We start from the raw sequence: 21,151 nt of genomic DNA, 5'->3' as shown, positions 1-21,151 counted from the left end.
TCTTCTCTGAAGATAGTGTAATAGTCATCCTAAAGAATAGGGGGGTACTCTGTAAGCAATGTCACTGCTGCGCTCTCCTCCCGGGGCGGAGGCTTTTTCATCCAAGGGCACTACACAGATGGAAAACCATGCTCCCTTACACACACAGGAGCGAAAGGGCTCCCAGAAGGAGTCCTTGCTGTCCTCTGCACTTTAGGAACTTTTCTTGCAAGATGGTGTGCCCTGCATCTCGTTTACCAAGGCCTCCAGAGCTTGCCGGCCGTGCTGGTCTTCAGAGCTGTCTGTTGGGCAGGAATCGGGCAAGCCGTGGCGTTCGGCGACCGCCGGACGAGGTCCCTGCACGTGGCTCAGCAGTCTGCCCTGTGCTTCTGCGCTTGCTGAGTGCATGGACAGGAACCGGAGAGCTTCCTGCAGACACCAGGAGAAGCCTTTGTGGTAATCCTGCTGCTGGAAGGCCGAGGCTGGAGAGTGACAAAAACAGAAGACCCGATTAGATAACATTGTTTTAGAGCTGGTTCAAACTATGATCCTTCAGAAATAAACTATTGGGAAAGGGAGTAATCCCAAATACCTACTTCTGTGCAGCTGCAGGTAGGTGACGGCCATCTCCAGGATGTCGGCTTTCTCCAGCTTGGCGTTAGGCTGCTGGCCCTGCAACTCTCTCTCCAGTAAGAGCTTCAGCTGCTCGATGCTGCTGTTGATGCGGTCTCGGCGCATCTTCTCCACCACAGGCTTCCTCAGCTGCAAATAATAAACAGGAATGGTCAACAACTGAGCCAGTTACCTCTCCCTTTTACTCTCTTATGTGCACTGCAGTTCATAGGAATAGATCTACTCACTACATTTTACAGAACCAAATACTCACTTTATTTTTCTCTTTCGGCGAAAGGAGGTTCAGCGATGGGTTGGAAGGTGCCATTATCCTGATCATAAATATGTGAACGCTGATGTGCAGGAAAGAGCAAAGCGCTCCTCTATTTATACCCCAGAGCCTACGTACAAAGGCTGGGTCCTGCGCTTGTTGTAGTTTCCCCACACTCGGGAGTCCAATAGATGCATTTAAAAGGACAAAAGCCAAGGCATCTATTACAGATGGTAAATTGACTGTCAGTTGCCTGAGGATAATATCCCCTTTCCAGAGGAGCAGGTGGAGAGTGTGTAACACAATAGACACTGCCTGCGAGAGCCCCGCCGGAACGTGGGAAAGCCATCTCTCATCATCATAACTTGGGCCCTGATGTGGGGAAGCCGTTCACGCCCCCAATGGTGACGCTTCCTTGTGTGGAGCACAGCACCGCCATGAACCCGCACGTCAGATTGAGAAATTGGAGACGCACAGCAGAAAATCATTTCCATTTGTTAGTGGTTGCATGAGTGGAGTTTTGCAGGCACCTGTATAATAATATAATTCGGTACATTTGTATGTAGTGCTGTCAGTAACTGATGTAGTTACCAAGGGCCCTGCCCAAGAATTGCAGAATCCTGTTATAGCATGAGGAAGAGGAACTATTGGCTTTGTAAAAGCTAAATAAAGTGGGATGGAGGTGGGATTGGAACCTGAATCTCTGATATTGCAGAAGCACTGATGCAGAATGGGACTTTGGTGAATAAGATTTGTAATATGTTGGAAAAGATCATATGAGAATGTTTGAAAGATTTAAAATTTGATTGTATTGTAGTCTCATTAAGTGAAAGCACTCTGAAGTTATCTATGCTTTTTAGTTAAGGAATGGGGAAATAGCTCTTGAAATACTTGTCAGGTTGCTTAGGACTTGTTTTTCCATAAGGCTTTTCAGCAAAACTCATTGCTGAATGTGAATCCCTTTTTGAAGGCGAACCTCCATAAAATGGAAGATGCTGAAAATCCCAGAACCGTCCCCAGAATCACAATGATATAATCCATGCCTGGTGAACAACCAGAGGACGTGCAAGTCATAGGATGGATCCCAACTGAAACTAGAAACCAACACTTAATATCTGCCATGGCAAGATAATATCTGTGAAATGTAAATTGTAAGAGCATGGGCTATTCCATTAATGTAAAGGTTAGTTCTTTAGTGATAACCAAAAAGAAACCACCAGGAACTATTTATTTATGTAGCCATTTTATAATCCGTCATTTCATGTATAGATCCCAACGGTTTACAAAGTGACATTCGTAGTTATAACTCAACACACAATGATTTGTTGCAGAGGTGATATTCATAGACAGGCATTAATATTTATCAAGTGGAATGACGGTATGCAAAAAGGCCTAAATAAATATAATAATATTAAGGGTAGATCTAGTGCTTAAGGCAAAGAGTATTGAAAATAATATGAAGTGATAGTTTTCACATCTTAGTCAGTGGGTTGTTTTAGGAATATTACATTCTCTCATTTGATTTATTCTTCATGATTCGATTATTATCTTTTGTCCTTCTTGTTTTTGTGGTTCTGTATATTCTGAAGTTTTTAAGTTAATTTATATGCATTTTAATGCATTTATATGCATTTAGAATAGCCTTTCTATCTGGTAAAATACGTAATGTCTCAGGCAGCGAATTCCAGAGTTTTGGACCCACTATGGAAAACACACGATCTCTGATTTGTGCCAGATGTGTGCTCTGTATTGTGGGAATAGGTAATAATCCTTTATTCTGAGATCTTATATGGATGTATTGTCACTCCTAACAAGCCGGTGTTATTGGGATGAATAATGTTGATTATAGTGGATTCTGGATTGTACTGTAACCAATGTAGCGACATCAGTGAGGATGTAATGTGATCATATTTGCTAGATCCTATTAAGAGTCTTTTAAGCGACACGCTGGAAGGCCTAGTAGTAAGGAGTTATAGTAGTCTAGGTTTGAGAAGATTAAAGTTACAGCATGGTACAGAAGTCCTCAGATGTTAATAATGGTTTCAGCCTGGAAGTATATGCAACTGGGCATAACCAGTCTTGATTAATTTACCAATGTGCATTTTTATTATAAGGTTCTCATCTAGCTGTATACCTAAATCCCGTACTTGATATATTCGCTTAAACGCTATATCCAAAATTCAAGAAACAATCCAGCCCGACACGACTCACGTTTCATGCGCCTTCCTCAGGGGCCAGGAAAGCATGAGCCAAAAGGCTAGCATTTCTGAAACCAAACGCTCACGTCGCAGCGTTTTAAGTGAATCCCCAAGGTAAGATAAGTCACTGCATTTTTATATTCACTGATTGGATGTTGGGACTTGCACTTGCATCCAAAAATTATTTAAAAAAAAAAATGGTTATGATTTGTTTTAAGACCTATGGTTAAAATTATCATAGCGTTTGAGCGCTAATAGTGACTTTCCATGTGAAAGTTTACACTGCCGTTTTGGTGTGCTCAGTTATGGCTTTTGGAAGGGCTCTTTAGTTATCTCACTTGATAATTAGTTCATCTTTTTGGTTATATGTGTCTATATCCAGTACTGGGTCTTTATGGTGTTAGTTTTTTAGTGAATATATAGATGTGCAGCATCTTAACTTTGGTAAAAGTTTGAATGTTGATAGATAGTATATACATATAAATATATTTTTTAAATTTTCTAATTCTCTATATTCTTTTAACCCTGATGTGTGAAATGGAAAATCAAAGTTCTTTTTTTATTTTTTTTGTTCACTTGGAACCAGGAGCCTTCATTCACAACTCCTTGGGGGATTTTTCGCTTCTTTTAACCCACCCTGCCTCCGAGTGTTCCCAGCCTGGTTCCTGAGGCCAGGAGCCGTGCACTTCCAGTACCCTGCACCAGGCCAGGACTCCCTTCCCTCCTCGACGGAGGCTCCGAGTGCTCTCTTCACACTATACCCTGGGAAAAACTGACCGGGCACCCTTCTGATCCACCGGGCCAGCCCGAAAAAAAATCAGAATCCTTACCCGAGCCCAGCTGACGTGATATGACGTGAGCACAGGACACAGAGCAAGGATAGGTACTGAAGAAGTTAAGGGGGAGAGTGTGGAAACGTAGGGAATATTGCAGGGGTTTCTCTCCCAGATGGGAAGGACTGATGGGTCTGTTTGACTTAGGATGCGCTGTGTAGCTCACCCACCCTTCATTTAAATACATAGGATTCTCATCCTTCCAGTTGCTCCTGAGATCCAGACACCGAAGAACTGTAGCGACCGTGACGTGCGCAGGCCTGAGGCTACGTAAGAAACTGCAGAGAAGACTGCCATGTTGTGCGCTCGCTCTTTGCAAAAGCCCAGCATTACTCTGCAGGCTTTGCTTTTCTCTTTTTTTTAGCTGATGTGACTTTTCTTTTCCATTGCTGGTTTTGAGCCAGTTTAGAAATATCCGAGTGGGTTTTAAATGGCGCTGGCCATACTGTTCCAAGCCACATGCACCCTCTGCTGCCAGTGCCATCCAGATGGTGCTGCAGGCAGATTAAAGCTTTCAGCGGCCGGCCCACGCCCTTTGTTCGCAGTTTAACTTGGTGAATGGGGTAGAGTGTGGGAACCTCTCAAAAATCAGGACTCCCACTGTCTGATGTTAGTCACAAGCCATGGGGGTGGGGGAGGGTCCTGAAGGTCTCCAGCTTTCTTGCACACCCCCTGTCATGCAAAGATTTGTGGCTCGGCAGAAGATACACTGTACAAATCCATCAACCTGCAGTGCTGTATCTAATTCTATCAGGAAAGCAGCCAGAGGTCTGGGCAGCCCCGCTTTATAGTGTGGGTTGTGAACTTGTTCTCCCCAGATCTGCATCGCTATGACGCTGCATCTTTTAGCTTTTCCAGGGTTTTTAAAGTCTCTCTTGCAGCTTCCTGGGTTCTGTGCCTGAAATTCTCCTCTGGGAACGTGGACTGAAATTCCTCTTGCACAGCGGGAGAGCTGTGCTCCCAGGCAGTCAGCGTGGCTGAGAAATTTCAGTTGCCTAACGAGGTGCTTGACTGGTCCTGTGGCGTTTGTAGCCCCATGTTTCCCATGTTGGGAATCAGCACTACGGTTACCAGAATGCACCAGGGCAGAGGAGCATGTCTAAAAGGTCAGGGCTGGCCTGGCCTACAGTATCTCTCCAGAGTATGTGGCAACTCTGAGTTTGCCCTCTAGTGCTCAGTTAGATGTGTACTAAAGTTACAATAAATACCATGAAGCACCATGAGAGATTGTTCTGAATTGTGGCCAGTTGGTATTGCCTCCCATGATGTGAGTTACCAGTTGTATGCACTGTTATGTTACCTGAGTATTTTCCTACTAAGGACCCCGTTATTAACCTCCTTAGTACTGATTTTATCTCTCTTAACAGCTAATTTATTCTTTTACCCTATATAGTTTTTAGCTGTTACTATTTATGATCATTGTATTTCTAATCTTTTTATCATGTGTAAACCGATGTGAAGGCTTGTCTGATGTGTCGGTATATAAAAAACCAATAAACTAAACTAAACTAACTACTGGTATTTGTGTGCACGCGTGTGTCTGCCCGGACTAAGTGCAGGTGTCCCTGGGGACGGGGCTGGGAAGGGGTTTGGATGTACCCACGTGCTCTATGAAATCAGTTTTTGGGAAGATGGGTGTCAGCGCACGTGGGTGGTTTCGGGGGCATCATTTTCAAAGCGGACTCTGACAGTTGGTGTCACTCGGGTGCTTTTTTTGCTGACTTCCCTTTGCGAGTTGTGGACATGAGAGGAAGATGCAATCTGATTGGTTCATGCACCATTCCTGATTTAACTGGTGACATCATGGGCAGGGCACTACAGACAGACTGCAAGATGTCATAATAGTGCAAGTCCCGGGAGTGCCCTGCTCTAATCTGATCCGAGACTGCAAACTCAACGGGACGGGGACATCACAAACTTGTGAATATTTTTTTCCCATAGCAATAATAAATATAATAATGCGTCTTGCCATGCAACACTGTAGGGGCTGCTTTCTCAGTGCCAGCTGACCAGGGCTCCTTCTAATCACTACTACTGGTGTCAGAGAGCATTGCGTTCCCAGGTTTTCTGAGCCTCGGATAATGCCGATCCATCAGTGTGGCTGCTTGGGAAAGAGCTATCCAGATGGTGGATGGGGACAGGAACTGCTGGGAAGTACAAAGGAGGGCAGAGACCCGTCACTAACACGAGCTGTTGCAAGGCACACGTCCTTTCTCATCTGTTTGAAAGTACTAAATGGAGAAGAAAGTGTGGGAAACTGTGAGATGCTGAAAGCCCACACTCTGGGGCTAATAGGTCCTTTGTCAACAACAAAAAGAGAAGTATTCCTGGGAGGTGCTGACAACATGGCGAGCCGCGCCCTGCTCTTCTCAGCAGTGAGAAAGAGCTCGCAGCCCTGTTTCCTGAAAGGGGTCCTTGATTTGGTACCCAAGATATAAAAAGTCCCCAGTACATAGCGAGCAGATTGATCCGGGCTTACAAAGCTCTGAAATGATGACCATTCTGGCAAAGCCTTCTCAAGCCCTCTTGGCCACAGAAAAATTCTTGTGGCCAGTGGGCTCAGTACACTACAGGGACATTTTTCCCTCCCACGTTTATGTCAGAAACATCAGAATCTGTCATTAATTCCTTTTATATTTATTTACTAATTTGTCATTTTGTGATGTCATGGTCTTTCATCAGCCTGAGGTGCTCCCTCCATAACCTGTGCTACCCCATGATAGGCCACATCTATAGCAGGGACCAGTGTGGTCTTGGACCAAGGCCCATGTACCCCCATCGTCGGCACCGGCTTTCTCTGCGTTTGGCTTTTCTATTTGCTTCTCCCAGGTTTCCAGGTCTTAATTATTTTTTATGTCATCACCCCAGACTGCTTTCCTTGCTCTCTCTTGACCTTTATTACAGCCTCTGTTGTCTTCTCTGGATAATCCTTTTATTGTTTCCATACAGGGTATCTCAACCTCCAAAGAATCTAGCTTACCCGTAATAGGATTTTATTTTCTCCTTTTGAAATAAATTGATAAGAACTAGGACCGGAGAAACGTTGTTTAGGACAGGGAGTCTGTCTAATAAGGTTCCCTAAGTTTCCGTGTAAACGCATTATTACAGTGGTCCTCCGCCCATTCTTTGGAGGCACCCCAGTTATTTCACCATGAATATGCATGAGATAAATTTGCATACACAGGGTCTCCCAGGGATGCGGCTCATGCATATTCATTGGAGGTCACTTGAAATCCACGTCACCTGCCTAGGGTGCTCCCACGGCCTGGATGGAAAACCGTAGCAGTGTCAAGCACAGCTTCTGATGCCAGAGTATCCAGGGCAGACCAGCGTATTTCTGCCCCTTCTCACCCCAATCCCTGCTCCTGTCTTTATCAACTCACTACTCTAATCTACAGTCCTCTTTCCCTCTCTCCCCCAACCCTCCAATAACCCAGAAGGAAGGAGAAGAGCGACTCTCTTAAGAACATAAGAACATGCCATGCTGGGTCAGACCAAGGGTCCATCAAACCCAGCATCCTGTTTCCAACAGAGGCCAAACCAGGCCGCAAGAACCTGGCAATTACCCAAACACTAAGAAGATCCCATGCTACTGACGCCAGTAATAGCAGAGGCCATTCTCTAAGTCAACTTGATAAATAGCAGTTAATGGACTTCTCCAAGAATTTATCCAAACCTTTTTTGAACCCAGCTACACTAACTGCACTAACCACATCCTCTGGCAACAAATTCCAGAGCTTAATTGTGCATTGAGTGAAAAGAATTTTCTCCGATTAGTCTTAAATGTGCTACTTGCTAACTTCATGGAATGCCCCCCTAGTCCTTCTATTATTCGAAAGAATAAATAACCAATTCACATTTACCCGTTCTAGATCTCTCATGATTTTAAACACCTCTATCATATCCCCCCTCAGCTGTCTCTTCTCCAAGCTGAACAGCCCTAACCTCTTCAGCCTTTCCTCATAGAGGAGCTGTTCCATCCCCTTTATCATTTTGGTTGCCCTTCTCTGTATCTTCTCCATCGCAACTATATCTTTTTTGAGATGTGGCGACCAGAATTGCACACAGTATTCAAGGTGCGGTCTCACCATGGAGCGATACAGAGGCATTATGACATTTTCCGTTTTATTCACCATTCCCTTCTAATGATTCCTAACATTCTGTTTGCTTTTTTGACTGCTGCAGCACACTGAGCCGACGATTTTAAAGTATTATCCACTATGATGCCTAGATCTTTTTCCTGCGTGGAAGCTCCTAATATGGAACCTAACATCGTGTAACTATAGCAAGAGTTATTTTTCCCTAAATGCATCACCTTGCACTTGTCCACATTAAATTCCATCTGCCATTTGGATGCCCAATCTTCCAGTCTTTCTAGCTTTTCAGCTGCTGTTGCACCACAGTTAAATTTTAGTCATTTCTTTCCATCCCCCAAGGGGATTTTTTGTCCTGGGCAGCTGCCCCCTTACCCACCCTGAGTTATGGCCCTGTCTGAAGCTACTTCAGGAAATAGGGCATCAATATTTATTTATTTATTTAAAAGTTTTTATATACCGCACACTTGGGCAATTACAATTACAAGCCATTCTCTCCTGGTCCTGAATGTTTAGCAAGAACCTTATAATTCCTTAACCAGAGGAGCCTTCTAAATGCGTTGTACAGCACTACCCCTCCATTGCACTAGTATCCCGTTATACCATAGCAGTGATTAGGCTTCCCTTGGGTTCTACATTTCCCCTCCTCCTTGCTTCTCAGGACTAAGGATCATTTATGAATTTTTGGTTTATTTTTTAAATAAAAAATGGTTCATGTATTTATCTCTCTCTATTCATGTATCTGTGCATGTATTGACGCCTTTCAAATGAGATCAGATCATACATTATTTATTTACAAGTATTTGTATTCCGTAGTTCTTTAGCATAAAACTGAAGCAGATTATAGATACACATGCAATGTCCATCCCTGCAAAAGGCATGAAAAAACTAGTCAGAAGGGTGACAAGCTACTGAAGAGAGTTGGAAGAAAGGCGTGACTGTACTTTTCAGCTCTCACACTTCACCTTTGCCTTCATTATCAGGGAAAAGATCTAACCTGCACACGGTGACATTACAGGAGCACCTTCAGCTTTTCATTTCATGTTTGTGGGCAATAGCTGTGTAGAAAAAAGGGTTGGTTTTTGGTGATTGTGAATGACTGCTTCAGGGCTGGCAGCTGCTTACCGAGAGCAGAAGACATGCAGACAGGCAGCGAGTTAAATCCAGGACTGGAGTCAGTCTTGTCCCCTTGGAACTGTCCTTAGAGGGGAAGATGTAACTTTAGGCGAGAGAGGTTTCAGATTTAAATCCAGCCTCGAGGATAGGGCTGTCATGGATAATCGGATCACGCATTAAGAAAGGTGGAAGGAAGGCAAAACGATTACCGTCATGGTTAAAAGGTGAGGTGAAAGAGGCTATTTTAGCCAAAAATCATCCTTCAAAAATTGGAAGAAAGATCCATCTGAAGAAAAATAGGATAAAACATAAGCATTGTCAAGTTAAGTGTAAACATTGATAAAACAAGCGAAGAGAGAATTTGAAATGAAGTTGGCCATAGAGGCAAAAACTCATAATAAAAACTTTTTAAAATATATCCAAAGCAAGAAACCTGTGAGGGAGTCGGTTGGACCATTAGATGACCGAGGGGTTAAAGGGGCTCTTAGGGAAGATAAGGCCATTGCAGAAAGACTAAATGAATTCTTTGCTTCCGTGTTTACTAGTGAGGATGTTGGGGAGATACCAGTTCCGGAGTTGGTTTTCAGGGGTGATGAGTCAGACGAACTGAACGAAATCACTGTCAACCTGGAAGATGTAGTAGGCCAGATTGACAAACTAAAGAGTAGCAAGTCACCTGGACCGGATGGTATGCATCCCAGGGTACTAAAGGAACTCAAAAATGAAATTTCTGACATATTAGTTAAAATTTGTAACCTATCATTAAAATCATCCATTGTACCTGAAGACTGGAGGGTGGCCAATGTAACCCCAATATTTAAAAAAGGCTCCAGGGTGATCCGGGTAACTATAGACCAGTGAGCCTAACTTCAGTGCCGGGAAAAATAGTGGAAACTATTCTCAAGATCAAAATTGTAGAGCATATAGAAAGACATGATTTAATGGGACACAGTCAACATGGATTTACCCAAGGGAAGTCTTGCCTAACAAACCTGCTTCATTTTTTTGAAGGGGTTAATAAACATGTGGATAAAGGTGAACCGGTAGATGTAGTGTATTTGGATTTTCAGAAGGCGTTTGACAAAGTCCCTCATGAGAGGCTTCTACGAAAACTAAAAAGTCATGGGATAGGAGGCGATGTCCTTTCGTGGATTACAAACTGGTTAAAAGACAGGAAACAGAGAGTAGGACTAAATGGTCAATTTTCTCAGTGGAAAAGGGTAAACAGTGGAGTGCCTCAGGGATCTGTACTTGGACTGGTGCTTTTCAATATATATATCAATGATCTGGAAAGGAATACGATGAGTGACATTATCAAATTTGCAGATGATACAAAATTATTCAGAGTAGTTAAATCACAAGCAGACTGTGATACATTACAGGAGGACCTTGCAAGACTGGAAGATTGGGCATCCAAATGGCAGATGAAATTTAATGTGGACAAGTGCAAGGTGTTGCATATAGGGAAAAATAACCCTAGCTGTAGTTACACGATGTTAGATTCCATATTAGGAGCTACCACCCAAGAAAGAGATCTAGGCGTCATAGTAGATAATACATTGAAATCGTCAGCTCAGTGTGCTGCAGCAGTCAAAAAAGCAAATAAAATGTTAGGAATTATTAGGAAGGGAATGGTTAATAAAACGGAAAATGTCATAATGCCTCTATATCGCTCCATGGTGAGACCACACCTTGAATACTGTGTACAATTCTGGTCGCCGTATCTCAAAAAAGATATAGTTGCAATGGAGAAGGTACAGAGAAGGGCAACCAAATGATAAAGGGGATGGAACAGCTCCCCTATGAGGAAAGGCTGAAGAGGTTAGGGCTGTTCAGCTTGGAGAAGAGACGGCTGAGGGGGGATATCATAGAGGTCTTTAAGATCATGAGAGGTCTTGAACGAGTAGATGTGACTCGGTTATTTACACTTTCGAATAATAGAAGGACTAGGGGGCATTCCATGAAGTTAGCAAGTAGCACATTTAAGACTAATCGGAGAAAATTCTTTTTCACTCAACGCACAATAAATCTCTGGAATTTGTTGCCAGAGGATGTGGTTAGTGCAGTTAGTGTAGCTGGGTTCAAAAAAGGTTTGGATAAGTTCTTGGAAGAGAAGTCCATTAACTGCTATTAACCAAGTTTACTTAGGGAATAGTCACTGCTATTAATTGCATCAGTAGCATGGGATCTTCTAGGTGTTTGGGTAATTGCCAGGTTCTTGTGGCCTGGTTTGGCCTCTGTTGGAAACAGGATGCTGGGCTTGATGGACCCTTGGTCTGACCCAGCATGGCAATTTCTTATGTTCTTATGTTCTTATGAACTAGAACAGTCCACAAATTGTTTTGGATTAATTCCGAGCTACTTATGACTTGGCTGGAATCTCCATCTTTGCCCTTCTTGAATCTTTCTGACCCAGTAAGGATGTGAATATTGACAGGTTCACCCCTTCTTTGAGAATATTCACACAGTTTTTGGAGCCTGAGTCCTACCTGGGCGAGAGGAAGTTCTCTCATGACAACCAATATATATTCTGGTTATGTTCTATATGCATGTTTATAATAATGTCAAACAAATATTTGCAGAACAAAAATATTTTATTTACAGATTTCCAGCAGGAACACTGTCATTTCCAACATCATATATGAGGTAACTCTTGCCAACTTTATAAAAGCATTTTAGCCTTAAAATACATTAATAAACAGCTATTTCCTTTACAAAAGGCAGCAACAGACCATGTTGTACTGACAAATATTTGTACAAAATGCACAACAGAACAAAAGCACAAAAATTAATCAAAGCATTTGCATACAGTCTTCCACTTGAAAGGTAAAGGTGAAAAGCTAAGGGGTGGCTGTGGAGCTCTGCCATCTCATCAAGGTGAACCCAAAGAGGCTGATCTAATCCTGGATTTCCCCCAGCACACGCATGTACTCAGTTATTCTAGAAAACATCCCCTGCGTGCAGTGGGGCAAAAGGAGTCCTGGATCAACCTTGCTGGGTTGACCTGGGTGAGCTGGCAACTCTAAGGGGCTGGTGTAGCAAAGCTGTACTCCAAGGCAAATATTGCCCTCAGCCAGGGTATCTTCATTAATAAGTCTGGAATCATTTTGGTTCTGGAGCAGTACTGTGGTGCTTCTCATCCTGGCTTTTCACATCTCTATAGAGAGAGATTTTAAAGAGAATTTCTTCTAAAATCGTGGTTTTATAATAATAACTTTTAAACATGAAACTTGCTACAATCAAATAAAAAAATATAGCAACAAAAAAACCTCCATCTTTATCTTTGAATGGTCAAAAGGTAAAGACTTTAATGTCTCATCTTGTACTTGAAACCAATCACGGTGCGGTGAATACCAGAAAAGCAACAAGAGTCAAGGGAGAGAGTGCCTGTCCTTCAGTGTGAAGGGAAACCACAATGCGCACATTCTCAGTACAGAAAATATAAAGGGTGGAAATCACCGTTTCCTACTTGAAAGAGGCGCTGCCAAGGGTCAGACGTCCTCTGGTTCACTGTGGAAAGCAAAGCCTGCTTCTCCGATCATCTACCAGGGCCTCCAGAGAGCTGCGGCAGCAGTGGCGTTTTCCTGCGCAGGCTGAGCCTTGGCAGGGTGGTGAGGTGAAGAGGGCAAGGCACACCAGGGAGGAGCCGGCTTTTCCGCAGCAGCCAGGCGGCCCTGGCAAAAGTGCTTCATCAGCTGCGCTTGGGCCTCCTTCTTGGGTTCATAATAGGAGAGAAAATGCAGGGATTCCTTCAGACAGCTCAGGTAGCCTTGGCTGAAATCTTGCTGGGGATTCTTCACGGAGGGTGCTAGAAATAATAATAATACAAACAAAAAAGTTTATTGGCATATTCAGATATTACCTGGGAATATTCTGGCTCACTGATGGATACCTTTCTCCTTTATTGGACGTTTACGAAGAAGACCACCTAAACTGCTACAGTCACTTTCTGGATAGGGGAAGTGGGTGGGGATGGATAAGTATTTAATACACAAAGTTTTGATACATTTCTTGACCAGAAGGGCCAGCTCGATGGCTCGATGTCAGTGCAGACATGTGCGAAAGCTAGGTTTGATTCCCAAAGATGACGTTTGCTCCTGGGGTCGGCTGGGTCAGTACCAGGCAAATAAAGTGACTCGCTCGAGTTCACATAGAGTCCATAGCAGAAGCAAGGCCTTCACCTCACGTCCCAGGACTATTTCCGTATCACCGCACTGTTCTCCGATCAGGAAGGCCACGCTTCTGTCCAAGTAGCAATTCCCTTTCTTTATCTGGGGCAGCCTGCAAACTGGTGCCACTTCTTGCACAGGGGATGTGGTTTGGGTGGTATCGGGGTGTGAGGTATCGGGGCGGGGGGGGGGTCCTGTAAGTTTTGTCTCTGCGGTGCACGCTCCAGCTTTGTACCTACCGTGCGCCTGCGGCCGGCCGTGCAGCTGCAGGTAGGTGACGGCCATCTCCAGGATGTCGGCTTTCTCCAGCTTGGTGCTAGGCTGCTGGCCCTGCAACTCTCTCTCCAGTAAGAGCTTCAGCTGCTCGATGCTGCTGTTGATGCGGTCTCGGCGCATCTTTTCCACCACAGGCTTCCTCAGCTGCAAAAAAAAAAACAGGAATAGTGGTTAAGCCTTAACCAGACACTGTTTTCAACCTGATTCAAGTTCATAGCAAGAGCAGGCAGTTCTTCATACTTAGCTTAGATTTTAGAGCTAGAATTCTCTGACTGCATCGTGTCCTTAGTAATAAACCAGGTTTACATTTTAAATGCTGCGTTCTAAAACAGAGCTCTCTATCACTTGATCAGGATTTCCATGCTCTCGTTCTTCGCATGCCCACCTATAGGTGCTTACTGCCAGCACACAAAGCCTTACCTTGTTCTTCTCTTTCTGCATCAGTTTCTCCTCCACGTGTGCTAGGAAGATGCTACCAGCTGCCATTCTCATGTTGCACGGGATAGCTCTTTGTTCCCGGGCTCAGAAGAAATCCCAATGATTAAGAAACTGGACGAACATCTCTTATTTATACCCCAGGCCTGTCGGGCAAGATGTGTGGGTCTCGGCCGTGCTGGCGTTTCCCACACTCCTTCAGCCAATGAGAGAAGGGAGAGGCACAAAGGGCCAGGCCTCTCCCAGTGCATGTTAGATTAGCTGCAAGTGCCCGGCCCATGCTAATGTCCTGCCCAAACAAGCTGGTGGAGCGGGCGAAGGGGGGGTGGGGGGGGCTCCAAGACTGACAGCGTTTCTCCCCCCCCCCCTCCCACTCCAGGGGAGGCGCTGACCCTTCCGGGTGCCTGCATTCCAGAGTCACAGCATGCGCCATTTCAAATTTATACGGGGACATTAGCCATACGCTGCCTCGGAAAGGCGGGAAATGGCAGAGAGAAGTCTTGGGGCATGGAATAAAACCCACGCTGAAATCCACGATTTTACTGGACGGATTTTTTTGGCGCACGCAAAAAAATCCCAAAAAAACAGCAGCATTGCAGTCATGTAATAACAGTCACTTATGCTAATTAGATACGCACATAAAATCCATGCACACCAAACAAACGCTCCATAATGCACGCATAAACGCGTACTCATGGCCGTATGTAGTGAATTGCGCAGACATCCACGCAGAAAACCGCATGGACACCTATTGGCATGTGAACATCCATGATTGATTCTCAGGGTGAAAGCCTTTCTTTTTTGAAAAAAATTAGTAAATTAGTGATCCGGAAGTTGATGTGAAGGTGGGTAGAGCGTGAAATGCAGATTTGTGATTCTGCCTCATTGAGAAGGTGCCCTCTCTGTACCAATTCCTTCCACCGCTTGGCTGATCCACAGAAGCATAAAAAAAAACACGGTCTGCACACTTTCACTTAACCCCTACCCAGACTAAGGCACTAAAAACCTGCAGTAACCCAATCTCCCTGCTAGCGTGGCTCCCTGCATTGCCTGCGAATAGATAATCGCCTCCTTTGCATGTAATTAGCATGCATTTGCACAGGAAAGAACATGGGTCACTAAGCACGTTTGTACATGTTTTTTCCTGCGCACAAAACTCTTATTACCCATATAGGGCTTTGCGCATAGAAACACGCACAGAGGCGCGCACAAACCCGCGGCAGCTTCAGCGCACTTTATTACATCAGCCCCAAACTGTTTTCTTTTCGTTGTATAAGTCAGTCTGTCTCTGCCATGCACTGCACCCAACTAATCCATGCAGAAGAATTAGGATTTTGTGCTAGAAGGGGCGCCATTTGTAAGAAACTCACTCAAATAAGGTTCAGCTTTCCACTGTGCTATTCCCCATTGGAAGTAAATGCTTTTGCGGGGATACTTGTGAATATATTTTTAGCTGGTCACCAGGGAGGATTCCCTATGACAACAACTGGATGGGAAAACAAAAGTGATACTTGTCATTAAAACAAATAGGCTGATTAGCAAGCCATTTATCGAGGTTTTCTGCCATAGAATTGGCGAGAAGCCCTGAGACACTGAAGCCTCAGTCGGTACTGGCTGGGGGTAATAGGTGTACGGTGCTGCTTAATATCTTTGTCTTCCCCATACGCTTCAAGACTATGGGATCATCTGGAGGGAAGACGGTCAGACAAGGCCTACAGCAGACTCCAACAATGCCTTATTCTAGAGGAAACATCGTCTAGGGTGTTACTGGTTTAATGAGCAGAGAATCAAACAGGCCACTGCTTCTCCGTAGCCTTGGACAAATCGTTTTGTCTCCCTGTGTCTCAGCTTATTCCAGGGAATCTGGGCAATAATCAAGTATAATCCTATTGCCTCGTTTTCGTCCCTGGAAGTCTTCCTACCTTGCCTGATATTGGCAACGCTCTGGCAGGCCGTCTGTCACGGCAATGACTGCATGCATGGTTTCAGAGGACTTATAACTAGAAAGCTGGCTGAAACTTTGCCTGGGTTCTGAGGAAATGCCTGAGCTGGGACTAAAACAGTAACCACCCCGTCCACAGCCAGCAGCAGTCCCCTCAGCCAAATGGAGGCCGGGCCGGGCCGGGCTGGGCTGTCTGGTTGACTAAACTGTAGATAGCATTTGTGCACCACTAGAGGGCGAGCTTCACACGACAAAGTATAAAACCACAAAAGACACACTTGGTCCCACCCATTTGTGCCTGGACTGTGGCAGGTCTTACTCCATATGCAAAGATCTCCCTCCCTCCCTCCGCCCCTAAGGTCCCATCCATGCTTGAACTCTTCCACTGTTTTAACTCCTTTAACCTGTATTATTGTCGTCACGTTCTCTTACCCCAGTATTGTATTCTTATTTTGACAATACTTGCTCTTTATAACAAACCCACCAGAGTAATTCTCAGATGGCATTTTTTTTTAAGGTAATTCAATTCTGTTGTGGCTGTGTTGTGCATCGTTAGATGTTCATGACAGACACATAAGTTAAAAGAAAAGCCAGCGATTCCAGGGCTGATTAATACAAATATTATAGCAAGTATTTTGTTTCTAAGGCTCTTTCCTCAGGATAAAAACTCTTTTAGAAATGAAATGTCCCAATTTGGCATGTAATAGTTACTAAAATATTTTACGTGTCCTTAAACTTATATTATAAAGGGCTACAGTGTATTAATAATCAGGCCTGCTATTTGCTGACTATTAAAGGGGCATTTATGGGAGCCAGGATACGATATGTGATAAGTGATATGTGATATGTGATATACGGAGATGAAGTCCCTGCTTCCCATTATGGCATTTTGCTTCGTTATTACAGGCAGGTGCTATACTCCGAGAACGTTTTCCCCTCTGTGCTGCGGGAGGGCCCACGAGGCGGGTCCACCTTGTACCCGTGTGATACAGTCGGGGATTAGGATGCGAAACGAGGCTGTCGCCATTCACCGGCCACGCTCAAGAACTTCAGGAGAGAGCTTTGCCCGTAACCTTTCCAGAGACCTGCATGCGTGGTGCTCAAATAGCGATGGGGCCTGGTGAAGCCCTGCTCTGACTGGTAGTGGGATCAAACTGGTTAAAGGGGAGCCTTCGGTGTCAGGGACCATTCTCTTTCCCAGCTCCTGAAAAGCCGGGCTGACCTTTTATTGCCGTATTGTAACTGCCGGCCAGATGGTCTCTGGGGAGTTAGACTTCTCCCTGTCCATTCATTCAGAGTCGAACACCATTACTAATGTGCCTAGTGCTAGTAAGGCACACTTCTTTTGTCCCCAAAATAAATGTTATCAATTGAGGCAAAGTGTGGGAAAGGCAGAGGAAATGGAAACCCACACAGCTTGGTGCTAATATTACTCCATTGTCAGCCATGAACTCACAAGCTCTTTATGCCTCTGACATTGTAAAGCACATGGACACAGTTAGCAACCCAGGACTTTCTCAGGGATCTTTGTTTACCAGCAGGAGGAAAGGGGTCAGCTTCACATCTGTATGTGACACTGTGGAGGACCGTTAGACGGGAATGGCAATATTAATGACAGCAATTTGGTGTTCTTGTATAGCACTTTTCATGCAAATAGAATTGCCACATGTTTGTGAGTTTAATACACTGGAAACGTAGGCACAGTCATCTCCTGTGAGAATGGCCTGACTACCCGTTTCTGATGCCTGGACTACATATGTTATTTCAGGGCGAAATGTGAGAGAGAAGACTCTTAGTTTTATTATCAGCCAGCAGGGTATACCAAGGTATAAGACGATAGGTGCACTTCTGGTCGCCACATCTCAGCTGAGAAGGGCGACCAAAATAATAAGAGGCAAAGAATGAGGAAAGGCTAAAGAGGTTAGGGCTGTTCATTTTGAAGAAGAGACAACTGAGGGGGATATGATAGAGATCTACAAAATCATGAAAGGACATCAACAAGTTAATGTTTCTTATGTTCTTATGGTTATCTCTCAGATAAACAGAAAGACTAGGGGGCACTCCATGAAGTTAGCAAGTAGCTCATTTAAAACAAATCAAAGACCTTTTTTTTTTCATTCAGCACATAGTTAAGCTCTGGAATTCATTGCCAGAGGATGTGGTTATGGCATTTAGTGTAACTGGGTTTAAAAAAGGTTTGAATACGTTCCTAGAGCAGAAGTCCATAAACTGCTATTAATCAATAAGGATGAGTAGCTTGGGATCTATTCATTTAGGAGTAGATTTTATAAAAGTACGCTGGATTTTAAAGGATATGCGTGTAGCCGTGCATATCCTTTAAAATCTGGGGTCGGCGCGTGCAAGGCTGTGCAAAATCGGCAGCCTTGCACGCGCCAAGCCGTGCAGGCTGCCTCCGTTCCCTCCGAGGCCATTCCGAAATCAGTGCGGCCTCGAACTTTCCTTCCACCCCCCTGCACCTTCCCCTCCCTTCCCCTACCTAACTCACCCCCCCAGCCCTATCTAAATCCCCCCCTACCTTTGTTGCACAAGTTACGCCTGCCCAAGGCGTAACTTGTGCACGCCGGGCCGGCCGCCGGCGCGCCTTGGTCCGGTCTGGGGGCTGGTCCGGAGGCCACGGCCACACCCCGACGATGCGCCGGCTGCGACACGCCCCCGACATGCCCTGATGAGGCGCCAGCCTCAACACGCCCCCCCCCCCAACATGCCCCCCAGAAAAGCCCCGGGACTGACGCGCGTCCCAGGGCTTTGCGCGCGCCGGCAGCCAATGCAACATAGGCTGCCGGCGCGCACAGAGGGAGCTTGGGCCAGGTTTTCGGGGGGTACGCGCGTATCTTACGCTCGTACCCCTTTGAAAATCTGGCCCTTAATATCTGGGTACTTGCCTGGTATTGGTGACTTGGATTGGCCACTGTTGGACACAGGATGCTGGGCTTGATGGACCCTTGGTCTGACCCAGTATGGCAGGTTCTTATGTTCTTATGTCATGAAAAGCCAGGATTCTAGCTGAGGACCTGGGAAAGAACCTGTCTGAGGCAGTCAGGGAATCTGTGGACAAGTCAGGATTACAATTCAAGCACTGGAAGGTAGAGAGTGCAGAGACTCATACATAATGCTCTTTCTGTCGTGTAGGGTTCCAGCAGCCATAATAGTCCTCGAGAAAACTGATCATCTTCTCCTGTCCTCTTCTATCCATAGCGGGCAAGGGATGCTCGTAAGCGCCTGATGCCTCCTTCCACAATACCTGGCTGATGCTGCTTTGGCTTTTCTAGATTTCTGTTGCTGCTTGTAAGCTTTATGGGAGAGCAGCTTATTCCAGGACATTTTTATAAAATGGCCAAACTGAACAGCATCAGAGTAATGGAAAAATGCTGTTGAACATGTGCTACGTAAACCCGCCCTTCAGATGCCAGCATCAGCGCTAAGGGGAAACAGGGAGCTGGATGGAAGAGGAGTAAGACTAGGTGCCCGTCTTGAATGCCAGGCCAGGAGTGCCAGCACACCGAGCTTTACAGCGCTGGAGATAAGCCCCCCTGTCATCGCCCGCAGGCCAGGGGGTGATCCCGTCTCTCACCCTTTAGCTTGGCGCTGAGCCTGGAACTCCCTTTCTGCCGAACGGGCCCTCGCTGCCGTGAGAACTGCATTTCCCCAGCAGGAAAGCGTTGAGAAATGCCCTCAGTTTCTCGCTGAATAACTTGTTTGTACGATGATTCTTCTCGTAGGTGCTGAGCACGCACAAGACGCCGCGCCGTGCCCTGCTTCGGTGTCAGAGAGTTCCTTGACTGGGTGCATGCGTCCCGGCTCCCTTCCCAGCGGCGATATTTCGTGCCACGGCAGCGTGCCAGCCAATCAGATTCCATAAAGAATCAGGTTGTCAAACTGGAAAGTGCTTTATTCTTGGCTGCCAAAGTGTTCAGCCCGAGCTTATGTTCCAGGGCATCACAACATCTGTTCCTGCACTGGCCGTGGCAGAGTGATACTGAAGCCCAACAAATCACACCCCTGCAAGACAGGAAGTAGCAGTGCACAGAAGTAAAGGTCAGCAAACAAGCCGAGGGCACTAAGCCATTATAAACCATTTTTATGTGCCTTTTTACTGAGCAAACAATATATCAGTGTCTGGCTTGCAAGAGCTGTGCTTTCTCCTTCGGGCCAGTGCTGAGCAAACCACAAATGATGTTGCCAAAATATACAAATAAATTACATCAGTGTTTGTTTTTGAAATTGGGGGGAGGAGTGCTATGTTTTTCGGGAGGGGTGAGAGCTTGGAGGGCTGGTCCTAACTGTATTTCCTGCTGTAAATAATAAATTAGCAGCATAGGAAGTCACCTTGATTTGCTATTCTGCCCATAAGTGGGTCAGCAGCATGGGGGAGGGGAGGGGGGGGGGGCCTGTGAATGGCTCCTCCCACCACAGTCACTTTGCATGTGACCAGCCAGAGGAGCCCTGGGGGTAATGCCTACAGACCTGGGAAAGAGATGACCCCCACCCCCCCAGCAGGGGCAGCTTGCGAGCTGACTGCAGCGTGCCTTGAAACGTTTTATGGGAGGGGGCAGGGAGGAGGAGAGTGCCATCAGTAATAACCCTTCCTAATACCTATTAACTAGCAACTAAAATATGAATATTGGAGGCAGATGGACAGGAAGGATTTACTAACTATGGAGGAAACATGAGAGAGTCCAGCAGATGAGGTGATTTCCAACGTGTGCTGTGCACGCTATGAGCCAGATGTGCCATAGGCATTTTCCCATTTTGTGGCTATGGGAATAAAAGCTTATTCCATCTGACCCTATAGGTAGTGTATCGTCTGGTTAAAGCCCCTGTTGCAGAATGCATTATAGTCAGAGTGCAACAAAAGGAGCTGAAACTGTCCCCATGATCTAACAGCACTCAATGTGAAGTTGGCGCCTGTGGTCACATATTTCTTGGTACTGTCTTTGGTTGCTGTCTGTGAGAGAGTCTGTGTGTCTTGCAGCCAGTGGTGGATGGATGTGGGAGTGGAGGGTGAATCACTGTCCCAGCCATAGCTCTGCTGTTTCAGAGGTCAGCAGGGGAGGCTTTTTCAATGGAAAGGAGGCGCTGGGTCGAGGGTGAAAGGGGATCAGAGTCAGGAGCAATCTTAGGAAATATTTCTTTGCAGAGTGGGTGGTGGATGCATGGAAAAGTCTTCCTGTGAATGTGGTGGAGACAAGGACAGTATCTGAATTC

The 21,151-nt window shown here is 45.5% G+C and overlaps 2 protein-coding genes across 2 annotated transcripts; both read right to left on the bottom strand.

Moving 5' to 3' along the window:
* Nucleotides 1-192: 192 nt before the first annotated feature.
* On the bottom strand, nucleotides 193-919 carry LOC115076521 (transcription factor HES-5-like). Its single transcript, XM_029578062.1, has 3 exons — nucleotides 866-919; nucleotides 576-741; nucleotides 193-461 (listed from the first exon to the last, which is right to left on the bottom strand). Exons 1-3 carry the CDS (start codon nucleotides 917-919, stop codon nucleotides 193-195), a joined length of 489 nt encoding a protein of 162 aa, XP_029433922.1.
* Nucleotides 920-12,557: 11,638 nt separating this feature from the next.
* Nucleotides 12,558-14,040, bottom strand: LOC115076520 (transcription factor HES-5-like). Its single transcript, XM_029578061.1, has 3 exons — nucleotides 13,969-14,040; nucleotides 13,512-13,692; nucleotides 12,558-12,911 (listed from the first exon to the last, which is right to left on the bottom strand). The coding sequence occupies exons 1-3, from the start codon at nucleotides 14,038-14,040 to the stop codon at nucleotides 12,646-12,648; spliced, it is 519 nt and encodes a 172-aa protein (XP_029433921.1). The 3' UTR covers nucleotides 12,558-12,645.
* Between the last annotated feature and the right edge of the window lie 7,111 nt (nucleotides 14,041-21,151).

This window comes from Rhinatrema bivittatum, chromosome 15 (genome assembly GCF_901001135.1).
Source record: "Rhinatrema bivittatum chromosome 15, aRhiBiv1.1, whole genome shotgun sequence".
Taxonomy (NCBI): Eukaryota; Metazoa; Chordata; class Amphibia; order Gymnophiona; family Rhinatrematidae; genus Rhinatrema; species Rhinatrema bivittatum.
Note: the sequence above shows the minus strand (reverse complement) of the source record. Positions and strands in the feature narration are given on the sequence as shown.